Here is a 17,136-nt window from a genome sequence, read left to right as displayed (position 1 = left end):
TGTTTACATTTAGAAAATAGAAATATACTTTAACAACGATGTCAAATTTTTGTCTTTTGATGGAATGTCACCGACCTATGGGCTTTTTCGCAGCAGCTGCGGTGGTGCTGGTTTTTACACCAACTGCATATGAGGACGGCGCCTTCCTGGCTGCGGGTGGTCCAGCCATCGGCTTTGCAGAGTTGTTGGTGGTGGTGGTGGTGGCAGCACCGGGGGGTTTCTTCTCACCCACTTTGCTCTTGGGGGCGAGCACTCCAGCCGTGCCTGTTGGTCTTTTGGCGGGCGCTGAGGTCGTGATGCCCTTTTTGTCCGGAGCGGACGTGGCTTTCTTGGCCACTCCGTTGGTCTGAGGCTTCGACGTGCCGTTGGAGATGCGGCTCTGGGATGTGTTGGGCCGTGAGCCAGCTGTGGTCTTGGTTTGGATGGTGGAGGAAGGTTTTGTCTTAGGCGTGGCCTTGTTTGGAGTCTTGGCTTTGGAGTCTCCTGAGGACTTGTTGCCGGTCGTAGCAGCTGGGGTTTCCTTGGCCTGTTCGGGCTGAGGTTCCACCTGAACCGTATCTCCTACATGCTGCTGTGGTGTCTCCTCTTCCGCAGGACTGGCTGCCTGGTTGGGCTCCTGTCCTACGGCGTGTGCTGCCTCATTTCCTTGATTGGAATCCAATGCTTCCATTGGCTCCATTGCTGCCGTGGCAACTCCATCCGGCTTCATCTCCTCTTGAGTGGTGGTGGTCCGTCTCTGCAGGACAAGACTGATGGACTTGAAGCTCACAGGATGGCCACAGGTCTACAGCTTTCTGGAGAATACAAGGTCTGGTCTGGAAAGAGACAAGATAAAGCAAAGCATAACCCAGTTAGTCAACAGCAAGACCAGGCATGAACCACAGTGAGCTGTCTCTGCTATCAGCACACAGAGCTCCAGGAATGCTGTTAGCCCTTTGAATCAGATAAACCAATGGCTTCTATCTTCTTGCAGCTTCCCCACACAAGTTATATTTTATATAAGTATTTGGAGAACTGTATAAGAATCATGTGCCATAACATTGTATAATAGACTGTTGCATAATCCCTTAGGAGACTGAATCATATGTTAGACAGTTTAACACAGAGAGAGAGACACACACAAACATGAGCGGCACTAAAAAGAAAATAGATCACAGCTTCATACAAGTCGTGCTTGAGGAAACCTGCAGATAAACCATTAGATCTACCCATGTTATGATCAGTTGAATGTGTACGACATCTCAGGGGCCACATAAAGGTGGGGTAGCGGGGTAGGGGCCACATGTCTACCGCAGGAACGACAGGCTCTACAAATAGCCTTCATTAATATCAATGCCAACTGCAGTGCAGTGGCAAATGTTTCCCTCTGTGGCACCAAAAAGCTCAGTGACACAGTTGCACGGCTTTTTTTATATTTTTCCTGTTACAAAATGGCATCAGAGTCACTAGTGTGGAAGACTAGATTTCTGGGATAGAACACGTCAGGGACTAAAAGCTTAAGCAAAAAAACTACACACACCAGTAATCATCACACAACTTCCAATGATTTGACTTGAATTAATATAAAAAGAAAAGGAAGTAGATGGCTTGGACGTATTTGGGTCAAGACATGAACAACAAGCCCAAAGACAGTTTGACTCATGGGTGAAAAACAAAGATGAGCAACTGAGGACAAGAAACGGGGACGTGAGGCATGCGAGGCCTGATGAAGGGCGACCATCTGTGTTAATTAATTGTGATTCTTCTGCAATTCTCAGACGGACGGATGACTGGAGAGAGAATAAGCGAAGTGCAGGGGGAAGAAGGGCGTGTGAGGCGTGTGTACGCAGGAAACTGCACTGTCAAAGTTTACAAACAGAGCGAGGAGCCGACTGCGCTGGAGGCTTAAGTGCTGAGACAAACTCTGAGGCAAAGCAGAGGCCGGCCCAGAGGAAGAGGCTTGGCCTGCGGAGCATGGGAACACCGAGAGGAGGTGGGACGGAGGGGGAGGAGAGAGACAGGGGGAAAAAACAAGATGTAAAATGAGCTCACTGCTGGGCTGATGATTTCTGGTCAAACTGCAGAATCCAGACATCTTTACTCATCCTAGTTTCCACTGACCTAAACTTGTATGAACACTCACTGCCCTATTTCTAGAATGGGACAGACATCATCTTTGTGGCGCTGGCTTCCTGGAAAACAATCCTCGCACAACCTTCTTCGTCTTTCTTTCCCTCTTCGGTCACTCGTCGTCTGAACTAAATCTCCTTCTTTCATTTCCCGGTGATCCTCCCTTTCTCCCCTCTCCTCGATTTCTTTCCTCCCCCATGGCTCCTGCTCTCCTTCCATCCCTCTGTTCTCTGTTTGCCTTTGCACAGATGGCTCGAGCAGCTGAGCAGGGCCAGAGGGGGAAAGAGAGGCTGAGCGAAAAAAAATAATGAATCCATGCATCCCAAACAACACATAAAACCAAATACACAGAGCCAGTGCAACAGGCCGCTGCCCAAAACAACCTTAGAGGCTGAGAGGCCACGCGTAGCCGTGAGGAGCGACTCATGCTGCCGCACCCGTCGGTCACAGGAGGCTTTTAAATGCCAGTGAGGCTACAAAATGTGGACAGTTGGTTTAATTACACAACGACCAGTCACAGCTTTTAGGAGAGAGACAGGGTGAAGCCTGGTGGGAGAGAGGGAGGAGTGGTGGAATACAGAAAATAACACGGAAAGTAAAATAACAGCCATTTTCCACATGACGGTGTCTGTAAGCAGGTCAAACTGAAGTGTATTCATTCCTATGGCAACCTCCTTGATCTGTGATGCGTTGCTCAACTCCTCCCCTACGCTATTGTTTATTTCAAAATTTGCCTCAATAATAATAATATTTGAACTTTTGCGGTGGATTTCAAACAGACTTTACGTTCTTTGTGCCACAGGAAGTCAGCAGAAAAACGAATTAGCTAAGAGGCCATTTCATTCAATTCAGTTGTGTAATTGTATGATTGAATATAAACTTGTTCAACCATGTAACCACATTTTGAATTTTACATTTGCAGTGCTGCTGAATAAATAAATAGAAGTTAAATAAATGTGGAAAGTTCATTATTACATGCATTTACTTGTATATATAAATAGATATATTGATAATAATATAATCAGCATTGAAAATATGCTTAAACAGCCATCTTAAAGCTGTGGTTGAGACTTAATGTGGTTAATCTTCAGCTGTCTTATTTCACTTCAACGTTCCAGGAAATAGAAAGTAGTTTCTGTCCCGCAATGTTAGATAACAACATATAACTTTCAGTTCAAATCGTGTGGAACAAACTTCTTCACTGCACCAGATGTTGCTTTTGAGACAAATTAGGTTTCGTCCATCTAACTCCACCCACTTGATACTTCAGACTCTTGAATAAAAGCACACTGCTGTTTGGTTAAGACCATTTATAGCCATCAACACGTATTCGACAGGCAGGTCGGGAGCTGGAGGAGGAGGAGGAGGAGGAGGAAGAGGAGGAAGAGGAGGAAGAGTAGGAGGAGGAGAAGGAGGAGGAGGAGGAAGAGGTGGTGACCGTGCAGTTAACCAGGAAATAAAACTGTGTCCAATCACCAAACTCTAGTGTTCTGCTCTTCCAACAGTAGACTTAAGCATCTGGCTAGACCGTTCATTTCACTGCTTCTCTCCACAGCACCCTACATTAAGTGTGTGTCTGCATGTGTGTGTGTGTGTGTGTGTGTGTTGGAGAGAGTGATAAATCCATATTGCACACCCACAGCCAGAGGAACATTTCTCTCTCCTGCGAGTCTCCAGACAGCTGTGAGATTGCACGTCTCTCTCTGGCCTCGATTGCTCATCTAGCCCTGCGTCACCCGGACCATCAGTCAGAGGTAAACATAAACAGGCTAAACACCACAGCAGTAAACATACTTTTTCATCCAGTCTCCACAGAAACTAAGCTGCACTGAGGCACTTTCCCCATTTCAGTAGAAAAACTAATCCCAAATATAAAATGCCAATATCTAATTTACTGAACTCTTGGCCTTCTATATTTCTATATTTTTTATTTATAGGCAACCATGTATATTTATCCATATGTAACGCTTTGGAAATATATATAATTCTTTCTTCATTGCACAGTAATTACAGCAGCTTGGTGTTGTATTGAATTCCATTCCTAATCACTGCAGCACTTCCAACTGAAACATCTTCAATGCCAATTACAGGTTTTCATTCAACCTAATTAGATTGAAGGCAGTTAATGGACTTTTGCTACGAGGGCATATATTTATAAATTAGCCTATTTTAATGGCTGTAAAATGACTGAATGTTTCAAGTGTTGCTTAACACTGAATATTGGATACGAACTAGCTTCAAAAGTTCAAGTAGCACGTGTAATTCCTTAATAATCAATTATTTCTGCCCATCTATGGATGATTTGGGTTCAAAGTACATTCTAACAGGAGTTTCAATGGAATTATAATATATTAAAAACCACTACACTGGTGTTACATTGATCCAGCACTCTCTTATGCATTTCCCCTGGCGTCTACCAAACTGACATGAATAAATCTGGCAGAATTAAGCTCATCCATTCCAAGGTAAAAATCTAGTCTCCATCCAATTGTCTCAATACTCAGGCTTTTCTCCAAGAACCAGGGGAAAAACCCAGATTGGGAAATCCTCTGTTACCAACATTGATCCTGTTAAGACTACAACCCCCACAAACAGGCATTTTCAACCCATAAGAGACCAAATTAATTCAATGACCTGAGACATAATGGTCTGAGAGTCAGTGAACACTTCTTGCAGTGGATTCCAGGCAGATGGCTTTGTCAGCCTCATTAGGTTCATTTCAAAACAGGTTTAATTTTAGGCACCCTGCACAGTGTGAAGTATTTAGAGCATAAAGGGAGCTTACATTTACAGATGATTTCTGTTCAGCCTACCTCAGACCAAGCAGCCGGACAGCATCTATCAGCTGTCCTGACCTCCTGTGGCCTGAGCAACACACACACACATACAAATGATTTGTCGCCCAAGAACTACTTCTACAGTCCGGGGTTGTTATCCCCACTGGACCCACTCTCCACCCAAAAACAACAGCTGGAGTCGGAACAGAGTCGCAGGGATGTAGTGGATTGGACATTTCACACTGGTTTCCTCTTGGTTTAAAGTAAACTTGTGAATGTCGTTGAATTTGCAAAAAATGTGCGTGTCGGCCTTCGCGGTGTCTCCAAGTCATGTGGTCGCAGCATCCCACTCCAAATTCCCTGCAAGCCTAAATGATGAGCTACACAGCAACTGAGAACAAAAGGAACCCACACAAATACTAAGTCACACAAAAACCAGAGGCAGTGGTCAGAGCACAGGGTCTACACACAGACACACACACACACAGACACACACTCACAGACACATGCCCACACACAAGTTTGCGCAACTATCCTTGTTTGGACTCTGCATTGTTTTGGTGCGACAGTCATGGACACAGACAGTCGCACAAAACCTTATTTCCAACCTTAGCCATGACTAACCCTGACCTTAACCTCAACCAGCACTCACATCCTACCCTGATCCTTAACCAGTAACCCAGAAAAGAGGCCCATGAGGTCTACTGGTCTTGACACAGTCACTGTTTGTACTGGAAAAGGTCCTGAAGTGGTAACACACACACACACACACACACACACACACACACAAACACTGTACAATAATTATTCAGTCATGCACAACTGAACTTTTATCGACTAGTTTTAATGTAACATCCTTTGTTTCTTGAGCTCACATTGTGTCTCACTTTATCTTGTACAATATGCCTTTGATTTAATGTCTCAATACAATTATGTTGGAAGACCTTTTATAAGTTGGCTCTGGCAGTTTGTTCCGGTTGTTGTTGTCATTATTATAACAGTTAATAGGCTTCAAGCGGTAAGCTAATGATGGCCGAGCAGCTCTGCTAGGTGAGATCATCCTCCTAGGCATCATCCCTTCCTAATACCCACAGTGGGGCATAAACAAGTGTGTGTGTGTGTGTCTTCAAATGTTCATCTCTCTATCCTCACTCTACCGTTCCAATACAGTCAATATCTGGAAGGCATCCAGCTCCACTGAGGGATTCAAGGTTTTCCGACTGTCTAGACAAAAACATGCTGTTCTTGAATAATCAGGTCATCAGCATATTTAAAACAGAAAACTGGTACTTTGACCCCTTTTGTGTACAATCTACTACTGTGTGAGTAGGGGGGGGGGGGTGCACAACGCACAACAATGCATGTATAGAATACAGCAGGTTCCTTTGAAGAACCGCTCTGAGGGGAAAACCGAATATCTGAAACCTGTTTTTGAAATAACGGTGCAAAGTGTAGCTGTGATTTATTATGCAGATTGAAATCAAGAAGATGCAGCGCTTGTTATGAGGCTAAATGTTAATGTGAAATCTGCTCTTGGGCTGTGATGTGTGTGTGTGTGTGTGTTCACGTCTGATGTCAGTTAGAAACAAGAGACTATTCGCCTTATCTACACAAAGACCTGAATCAAATCGGTCTCGCTCGCTCACTCACTCCCTCATTTCAGCCAACCAACCGTCTCAGAGCATCTATGAACTGCTGTGGTAGAGACTGGACTACTGCTTTCACAGGACACAACTGTGTACACACACACACACACACAAACGCACATGCATTCTGTGAGCCTTCTTCTATCCCCGGGGCCTACTCTAAATAGTAGTCAAAGAGAGGGATTGTGGGGGAAGGAGAGCCATGGTGGTGGTGGGGGTGGGGTTGGGGGAGAAGGCAGAGAAGATGCGAAAAGAAAGTGAGCTTTTGTGGCCGACGTAACCCTCGGCTAATGCCAACGTGAACTTGAGCACGCTTGATAGAATTACTTAAGACATAACTAATGCCCAAGTAAGAGGATAGAAGGTTCGAGCAGAGATTCTGCCAATGAGGTGAGAGAACGTTCGTTTGCAGGGTCTGGTTTTTGAAGACATTTTTAATGAGCATTCAGTGACCTCTGACCCTGTAATTGACACGCTTTCATCTCCACAAGCAGCAAACACAAGACACTGAGCTCTTTGACACTGCTAATAAAGGGTCCTCCCCCCCATGACACAGCACAGGTTGGATTTAGAAGGCAGAATAGTAGGAATTAATAATGAATGGTTACAGATAGTAAGTGAATGTAACCATTCACGATGTAACGGTTACAAGATATTGAATGCTGTGATAATTATCAATAAATCTAATGAGATTACATATTAGAACAGAAGGGAATTATTTACTGCTGTGTAGGGTTAGGGTTAGGGTTACCCGGGTAACAGTGAAAATAATAATAATTCATCACACACACACACAAGGACTCAAATGCTGCTTTTTGGGGTCATAGATCCCCACATTTTTATTGCCATTGTGTTTTATACCACAAATCCAGTACTGTGAATGTATTGTGATTGTTAGGCAATACATTTGTCATCTGAATTTTCAACTTCTATAAATCCAACCATGAGAGACTAAAGATGAGAAGTGTCATATGCTCTTTGTGTGAATATTAAATTCACAATAGTCTGATATCTATTGATAAAGTATTCTTTTTAGAGAATTTCTGGATTCATTGTCCTAAAATGGCACAAGAGCTCCAAACTGGTCTCTGCCACGAGCACGACTCCGCAGAGCTGCCTCAATTATTCACTGCACTCTTGCTCACGGCACCAGCGCTCATGGGTAAGTGGGCTGATGCAATCGGCCTCAGATTGGACGCAGTTTGACTTAAGACTGGAACCAAATAGATTGAAATAAATTGAATGTTTGTTACTGTGTGTGTGTGCAAGTGCGTATCACTCTTCATCTCTGCAATGGCAACAATGTCTGATCCAAGACTCCACGCGCTGGCAAGCGGCCTCTGATTGTTTATTCAATCTAAATGACAACAGTAGTCTCAGTCAACTCTCCAGCTCATTTACCGCTACTCAGACCCATTACTGGGAATGGAATGGAATTATTCAAATCTAGTTTTAACCACAGATAACAATCCAGAAGCGCGAGGTGAAGTCATCGAATGTCTTGTTTTGTGCCCACTGGAACATTGTTAAAAGGGTTTACATTAAATCCCGCTAAATGGAATAAACAGTGCCACCTGGTGTGGAGATATATACCTGCAGGGAGCGGTAAGCCCTGGGGGCAAGGGATTGTGGGTATTCCTCAGAGATATAGAGGAACAAAACTGTACAGAATGTCGTGGCCTGACCGAAGCAAAGAGCATATCCTCGTATTAGCCTCAGAGGGGCGCTGACCAGCATCACCTAACCCTTTAGCGCACAGTCAATAACGCCGTTAGTAACTAAGGTCGTCCATATCTTCATCGCTCTGGTCCGGACCCGCCTCCGTTCCAAAGTATCGATCCCCAAAGTTTCCCATACCAGGTATGATGTGGAAGAGGTCATTGATATTCTTGTCGACAGCTGTTGTGATGATTTTGACCTGTGGAAACGCGTAGGCCACGGAATGGACTCCAATTTCCGCCATTAGCAAAGACACCAGCATGATTCTGTCCTCCTGAACATCATGATCCAGCAGGACTCGTACAGCCATCATGGCAGCGGCTCCAGTGCACACAGTGCCGTCCATCAGCATCACATGATCCTCACTGATGTCTTTAGGTAGACGCAGGTAGTGAAGCTCTGGTTCTGCCGTTTCCTGGTTGGTCTGAATGAGGATCTTGCCGATGCGGACGTCTTTGCAGACGGCTCTCAGTGCCGGCTCCATGGTCTCCCCGGCTCGCAGGATGGAAATGCCCGTGATCCTATTCCCACGAACGGTCCTGCCTTCATAATCCTGTCCTTGGGGGGTCTGGACTACGTGGACCTGCGAGGGGAGGAAGGAGAGCGCTCGCTCGATCAACAGACGCATCAGTCTCTTGGAGTAGAAGATCAACTCATCGCGGCTGGTTTCCATATTTCTGATGATGGTGTGCATACCCCTGACCTGGGGTGTGCTCTCCAGGATGCTGAGGGTGTCAGGGAGTGGTTGTGCCTGGTCTGCAGATGCCAGGGCTGCCCTGACACCGAGCTCGCGCTCCTCCAGCTGACTGTGTACATGCTGCACAATCAGATCAATGGCCACCATGTTGGTGCCACCACGTGGCACCACAATGTCAGCCAGGCGCATTGAGGGCTCTATGTACTGCTCAAACGCTGGCTTCACAAACCTGTTGTATTGTTTAATGACGCGCTCGACGTCTCGCCCCCTATCTGTAATATCCCTCCTCAACCGGCGCACCAAGCGAATGTCAGAATCAGTGTCCACAAAAATCTTCATGTCCAGCAACTGTAGGAGCTCTTTATCTGTAAAGGCCATAATTCCCTCAAAGATGATAACATTGGCTCCATACAGAGTTTTCCACTCCTTCCGTCTATCATTGGTTGTAAAGTTATACACAGGGATTTTAACGCTCTTGCCTTGTTTGAGGTTGCGCAGGGTTTGTGTCATCAAACTAAAGTCGAAGGCATCAGGGTGGTCAAAGTTATAGTCGTTACTGGCGGCCAGCCTCTGCTCGTCTGGGTTGAGGACATTGTAAAAAGAGTCCATTGAAAGAAGCACAACCCAAGGCACATCTAGAGCCTCGATGATTTTCCTGGCTACTGTCGTCTTTCCTGAAGCGCTGCCGCCGCACAGACCGATGACGAAGGCGTCTTTGGACTGGGTTCCATGTTCGTTGTACCATGGCGGGCGTCCAGCGGTGTAGACGGTTCGTTTGGCGGTGCGTAGGAGAGGAGGGTCAGACTTGCACTGGCTGGTGGGTATTTTCCGAGGTGTCAGGCCTGTGCTCACTGACGGGAGGAGTCGGTCCAGCGATCCACCTCCACTGTTTGATGAAGAGGCTGTTTGCTGCTCGTTCTCCATTTTTGAGAGCCCTTTCTCCAGTCATGCATTGGCCACCGCCTTCTAACGGGACCTTGCAACGTCAACCTGCAGGAGCAGGACGACGGTCTGTGGTCAGGAACATGTTTTCTGGATAGTTTACTACTGTTTTCAAAAACTTCCTTTTATTCACATTAGTGCTTACATGTGGAAAAGTGTGGTTATCCCCGTTATAGAGCTTAGTTTATATTATAGGTTAAAACAGCATTTTTTGAGTCTATGTTGATGAGGGGTCTGGCCAATCTCTTGCTGACGTAATTCCAAGTGGAAAGTTTTGGACTGACATGAATACGATTAGTTTTATTGTATCCTAATTCAGCAGGATTTAAGGGGGGTTCATATTAAATCCCACTAAATGGGATAAACGGTGCCACCTGATACCTGCAGGGAGTGGTGAGCCATGTTTTATTCAGTTACTGTTCATCTTTTATATGTTTTATTGTTTGCAAAGATTCACGTGTGTAAGCTAGCTAACATTATATATTACATCCTTATTGCAGCACTACAGAATTGCCAGAAAGTATAATACAACAGTATCTTTATCAGCAACTAGAATGGTTGTGAGGCGGATTGCTGGCAGAGGGCCATAAATGTAAATTCAAGCACAGGAGGGCTACAGGGACTGGAAGGGAGACGGATATATCTTTGCTGCTTAGATAACTGAATCAAAAGTAAAGATGTAAAGCTTCCACTCCCCAACGCAGCATGATTCATTTACTCTCAGCCACATCTTGGCAGGACACCAGCAACACACCAGCAGCTGCATTCTACACAAGATGTTTCTGAAAGAGGGCGTTTCCATCACAAACTGTAAACAGGGACGCACGATATCACGCCGACCCAAAAGTGAAGCCAAAGCCTCGTCATCGCCCCCTGTTGATTGACTGCAATACAGGTCATAGAGACTGCCAAAACGAGAAAGTCAAAATACATATCAAATAGGTTTTTCAAAGATGGTTTCTGTCATTTTAGATCCTTCTAATTACACTCAAATAATTGATGCGATAAAAATAAATGTCTGAGCTGACACTGACTCCTGATTGGTGGAGCGTGTATAGCAGCGTGTCAATCCTGATTCAGGATATTTTGGCTTAATTATGGATAACGGGAGGAGACGGAGATGCATCGTCCATCTTTCTACACAGTCTATGGTTTCCATGGTCAGTAAACCCATTAGTATTAGACTGACGCATCCTGTCTGTAAAGTAAGCTTTTCTCATTGGGACTCCTGTCATTACTGTAAAGGACTTATGTAACAGCACTCACAGGAGTCTTTCAAAGCCAATACCACAGCTACCACTGACTCTCCCCCCCGACACTTAGTGGGAGGGTTGCTCTGCAAGTCACTGCCTCTTCCTCAGCTCCAACACACGAACACGTCTCTGCTGCTGATCCCTAAAGAAAACATCTGAGTGCCAACCGTCAGATGAGAGGTCGATTAATACCAAACAAAAAATAATGGCTTTGTGTGTGGAAGTCGGATGAGGGGTCCTGGAGGTATGTGACTGCTTGTTAAAAGCAGCTGGGGGGGGTTTACCAGTGCTGCCTTCAACTTGATGCTAATGACATCACTCACATTCCCAGAACACCCCTGACCTGTGAGGTCAGGAAACTGCCTCTGTCCTGCACACAAATAAACTCAAAACAAAGCCCACCACTCTCTCTGGGGTCCCCGCACCCCCCAAACAGTGGGAGGGTCGAGCGAGCAGGGGAGAGTGAGAGGGGAAAGAAACCAAGACAAGAGAGGCAGGTCTCAAAATGTTGTGCAACAAATTTGGCTAATACTGCAACGCTTTTCCTCAGATAGATTACATCTAAATTAGTCTAGAAATTAAGAGATTATGATGACAGAGTAAAACATTGTAATATTTTAGTATTTGTTCAAATTCAAAATACACGTAAAAACAACTGGACGGAAACTTACGTGGCGATGAAGACAGATAAAGATAAACCTTTAAGAATCTGCCAATTATCTAGACTACTCCCATCATACAGTACGGTCATATCTACCCATTGGTTTCCAGTGGGTCAGTGGGATTTCCAGTGGGTCAGTGGGATGCTCAATAAGACAAACTGAGGCGGAACAAAGGCCCCCGCTGAGAGGAAGGAACAAGTCTTTTTCTGTCTCTGTCTTGTTTACTTGGCTGCTGGTTTGCGTGAGAGCGAGCGGCAGATTGCGAGGCAGACACCTGGATCACACGGACATGTGATCAGAGAGGCTGGCACTAATCCCAAGGACTATTTGGAGATTCATACTGGAGGTTTTACAAATGAAATTAGGAGATTACAAGACTAAAAACATGTAGTATAAAAACATACCTCTTTGTTAATAAAATTTCCTGTTGCAGTGAAGAAGAAAAATACAAAAATCAGCAAAAAGCGAGTGCGACCTCCACAGATAGAGAATTCCTATGTCCTTCATAGTTAGGTGCTGTAAATTGTGTGCATTCACCCCACCACCCCCTCCTAGCAAACACCAAACAATCTGACGCGGACAACGCATACATTCAAAACGCCGTCCTTCCCATGGTGGCGTCCATGCTCGGAGAAACTCGGCCCCCTGGGGACAGCAGATTAACACATGACAGAGCTTGTTAACACTGGACAAAGAGAGATGCTAATCTGGTACAGTCGGCCTAGACTGTCCTCACACAGTTTACACACACAGCTACAGGGACGGAGAGAAAGATGAACAGAGAGAAGCCCAAGGAAGACAAGAGGGACTGATACGCGGCAGTAACAGAGGCCTCAGTATGGCCTAGAAACCAGACAATACTGTAGGGAGGCAGGGCTAGAGGGTCCACAAGCCATGAAACAATAAAGGCGGAGACAGAGCCCGACTACAAACAAGACCCCATCAGCGAGGACCCCACTCCAGCCTGGGTAAGCCCCACCGCCTGCAGGGGCGACCAGCAGGGCAGCGCGGAGCTCAACTGGGAGGATATTGATCGCCCAGGAGAGAGTGGGGAGCAGCCAGCGGCTCCACAGATGGGCAGGGTGAAGAAAGAGACAGACAAACAGACAGAGACAGAGGAAGTGCATTAGTCAAGCAGGTTCCTCTGATGCTGTTAGTCCTCTCCCCTGGGAGATAAGGGAGATGGCAGTGACAAGGTTATAGGAGAGGACAATAAAAAAGGAAGAAGGGGGAGGACAGGAAGTGAAGAGCAGCAAGGCAAAGAGGCGAGATAGAGAAACTGAGGCTAATTTGTAACTTGAAGAGCTGCTGGATCATCTCCATAATGGGCCGTCTGCCCACAAACAAGCTCCTCGCCGTGGGTAAATGAGATCAGGCCGGCCCAGGACCAGCTGGTGGCTGGGATCCCTGACACCAGATAGAGCAGATACAGAGATGGAGGAACAGGGCAGAACTGATGCATCTGGACAGGATGGCAGACCCACACCAGAGAGGCGGTGGCGCTCTCTCCAGATTTTTGCATGAGGGACACGGACACATGCACACAAAGTACAAGTGGAACAACCGTGTCCGTAAGAGGATTATGTCGTCCTGTTTGAAGTAGAACAAGGCACGTTCCAGATGGAATCTGATCCCTAGGCTGGATGGTACAAACTACAGCTTTCAAAGAATTTAAGCACACACGCCATGAAACTGGTGTTAAAACGCCACTCTTTGACATCCACAACAACCAGAACCCCATCCAGTGCAGTTGACCCTTCACATGGAGGTGTCTCTACAGCAGCAGTCGGCTGAGACAGGGCACAGCCAGATTTAAATGTCATCGGCAGAAATTGAAATGACAGAAAAACAAATTGACGCCTACAGCTGCCGATGGTAGAAAGGAGTCTGTCATTCTGTCAGCACCAGTGTCTGGCACAAATGCCTGTCATTCCACACAAGGCTATGGTGTGGGCATGCTGGGCAGCCTCTCGAATAATCGTAACCATATCAACCACTGGGCCAGACCAGCAAAAGTACAGCCATACAAATGTAGACCCGCTGACATCAATATGTGTGCCACAGGTGGTAAAGCAAACCAAATGACATTGCAAACGTCATTGTTGGCCTCATTTCACCATCTCCACGGGTGCGTTAAACCAAACAGCCGAGCACTGCTGACACACTGTGCCATGAAGATTTTGGTCTTGAGGCCTAGCAACAGGGCTGCGCACCACATCCATTAACCATCCTCCCACCAGAGGAATTCAGAGCGTCCGAAAACAGCAAATTACTGCAGCTGCTGGCAAATACAGCCTCAAAAAAACCACGCCGCCAGTTGCCAACTGCGTGTCCTGACAACTGTGACACCGCCGACCGGGGCTGCTATCACGACTGGGAGCGCAGACGACAGAAAAGTTTATCTCTGCTTTATCTTCACTCTGCAAATTCCCTGCGGTTCCCCCCCGACAGTTTCCTCAAGCCTCAATCACCCGGAGAACAGGGGTGGGGGGGATAGAGCCTGTTGGTGTTTTGATAATCTCACAACACGAAACTATTGTGCAGTTGTTGCCGCGGCTCAAAACAGAGCTAGAGTCATCTTTTGTGATGACGCTCAAAAGAGCAAGGGTCACTGGTTCAGGCTGCAAAAAGCCAGAGGATGACCAGAGGCACAGAACTGCCCTTGTCACAAAGGAGAAGTTCAGATCTGGGGAGGGGGGGGGGTTCATTCTGAGTCACACCCACCCCAACACCAGTCCTTAGGCTAAGGGCAAGCTGACACACAGGTCTATTAATGCAACAATCCACCAGGCTTGGGTCGAGCAGCCAGCCGGGGGTAAAACAGGTCATTAAAATTGAAATTAGCTGAAAATTACAATCTCGTGAAAGATTTTTCTACAGGAAATTAATTCTTCAATGTGTTCAAATGTGCAGAGAACAATCTCAACAGAAGAGGCGTGTTGCTGGTACGTCTGAATTATCAGCAGCTGCTAGAACTGAAACCAAGGACCTTTTACACATCATTAGTTTGAATATCGTCGATTTATATTGATTAGAATTGATGAATGGGTTTTCCCAGATATTGATTTACTGAATCACAGCTTCAACATCACATCCATGAAGGATTGTCTTACACCACAGTTGACAAAATGCTCCCAATTTTTTTGATATTTATCTCAATTACGATAATCGGCTTAATTTGTACGAGTATAATCTCAGTCGGATCCTCTCCACACACAGAATCCCTCTGGCAGGAATAACCTCTTTAGGATCGTCTAAAATAACTTCATAAAAAAACTGACTGTGGTTTTTAATGGCAGCTAAATTTAATTTGCCAATATTGCATTAGGCCGTGCATCTGTCCTCCATTTCCCAGCCTCATCCACCAACACTGTGAGTCAGCCGTTCTCTCATCCACGCACCGGAGGGGGGTGGGGGTGGACGAGCTGATGGCTTAGCCCACCTCCTGAAGGGTCTCCAAGCCCTGGGTGACAGAGCCCTGAAAGTGCTCATATTAGTCGCCGTGGGACGCCATTTACTCTGGATGACATGGATGCCTCCTGGTCGATCACCGCAGGTTATCGACCGACACTTGACCACCGAGGCCACAGAGCTGGAGACCACCCGTCGCCTGTCTGCAGCCCCCCAGGGGAAAGGGAGCAGAGTTGTGGGCTGAGGATAAAGATTTTTAATGCCTTGCATGTTTTGCCGTTTATTAAAACGCTCTTGGCCGGGCTTTGGGAACTGGCAGCGTTTTTCCCTCCTCCTCCTCCCCCATTGTTCTGCAAAGAGGAGTGTAATCTGTCTTGTTGCACTCACCCACCAGAAAGAGAAGAGCCGGTGACGGAACAGCCACGGCCCCCCCTCCCCTCCCTCCAGCTCCAACTCTCACACCACAATAGCTGATCACTATTGGGGGGGGGTGACATTAATCACCTCTGATTACATGCCAGCTCTGTGTCTGTGCACAACCATCTGAGATTCTCTCTCTCTCAGAAACAGGGTCTGACAGGAAATTCTTGCTTTATGCTTCATGCAATGCTTTTTAAAATATGCATAGTGGAGGAGAGGAGTGAGCAGAATGAGGAAGAGGAGGCTCTGCAACATGTCTCAGCTCTCACACACTCTCCACTTGGCTCCTCTGCAGAACAATGGGCTTCCACCATGGAGGAGGATGGAGAGGGAGGGGAGCTGAGGCTGGAAAGTTCGGGGAGGGGAGCAGCTCAGGAAAATGGTTTCACAAAGGAGAAGCAACGTGTCCTGTGCAGATTCACAGAAACCATGAATTCACACTGATTCTCATCGTGGAGCAGAGCCCATGTTAAAGATGAGTTGGGGGGGGGGGGGCGGATGGTTCCAGCTCCTGTCTGCCACCGCCCCATCAGCAAACAGGAGCCGGGGAATGAGGAGCAGGGGCGGCCCATCCTTCTGGAAAACACCGGGACCCTAAGAACCAGGTCCAGAAGGAAAATGAGACCCCACTGAACCGGGGATGAGACCCCCTAAACCGGGGATTCGACCTATAACAGAACCGTGTGACCCCGGGGGGAATCACATGCAAACACCGGGATGACACCACCGGGCGACGGACACGAGGTTGGACCGGTTCCCGGGGGATTCGACCCCACCACCCTCAGGTGTTAGCGGGCTGTTAGCATGCTAGCTGCGGCAGGAGACTTACCGGTGGGTCGGTGTGTGGCGGCAGGTTCGAGAGGAATCCTCCCCAGCTACGCCCAGTGTTCTCCCGCAAGCCCCGGCTCGATCCTCCGGTCAGAGAGGAAGAGGAGAGGCGGAGGAGGAGGAAGAGGACGGCTTCTGTAGAGAAGAACCAGGAACCAGGAAGGAGGAGGAGAAGAGAGAGAGAGCAGGGAAGCCGAGCCGAGCCGAGCCGTGCCGAGCTGAGAAACTTCTGGGTCTCGAGCGCCGTGTCCCTCAAGTGATGCGCGTTCACAGGAAGAAAGAGCAGCAAGGGGAGGGGAGGGGGGGCAGCTGGAGCTCGTACTGGCACTTCCGGTATCAACAGAAGCTGCCACTGATGTGTTGAGGCAGCTGCTTCTTCACTGGCCTCTGATACCAGTTTGTTTAAAGGCAGCTTCCTCTGAACACTGTTTAGAGGAAGCTGCCTCTGATACCTCACTGTATTGAGGCAGCCTTTAATATGATAAACCTTACATAAGCCTTGCATTCTATGTGAGATGGTGAATAACTCCATGTAGACATTTATGAATATAACTTTACCAAAGTAGATGGAAACGCCTCAAAGGAACAAAGGTTTAGTAACTGTAGGCTGAATAAATGAAATCTGTGTTTCTGTGTTACACAACAGCAAAGAGAGACTCACACAATGTTACT

The 17,136-nt window shown here is 46.9% G+C and overlaps 1 protein-coding gene and 1 pseudogene across 1 annotated transcript in view; both read right to left on the bottom strand.

Moving 5' to 3' along the window:
* The window catches only part of prr36b (proline rich 36b), a 30,312-nt gene extending 13,729 nt beyond the window's left edge, over positions 1 to 16,583 (bottom strand). Inside the window, exons 1-2 of the mRNA XM_061089979.1 lie at positions 16,466 to 16,583; positions 76 to 815 (exon numbers count right to left, since the gene is read on the bottom strand). Of these exons, the coding sequence (XP_060945962.1) occupies positions 76 to 709 (634 nt within the window). The 5' untranslated portion in view covers positions 710 to 815; positions 16,466 to 16,583. The remainder of the gene's footprint in view (positions 1 to 75; positions 816 to 16,465) is intronic.
* On the bottom strand, positions 8,304 to 10,292 carry LOC133022992 (uridine-cytidine kinase-like 1; annotated as a pseudogene).
* Positions 16,584 to 17,136: the final 553 nt, after the last annotated feature.

The sequence above is a fragment of the Limanda limanda genome, chromosome 17, assembly GCF_963576545.1.
Source record: "Limanda limanda chromosome 17, fLimLim1.1, whole genome shotgun sequence".
Classification (NCBI taxonomy): domain Eukaryota; kingdom Metazoa; phylum Chordata; class Actinopteri; order Pleuronectiformes; family Pleuronectidae; genus Limanda; species Limanda limanda.
The sequence above is the reverse complement of the archived record's forward strand: the minus strand, read 5'-3'. Positions and strand labels throughout refer to the sequence as shown.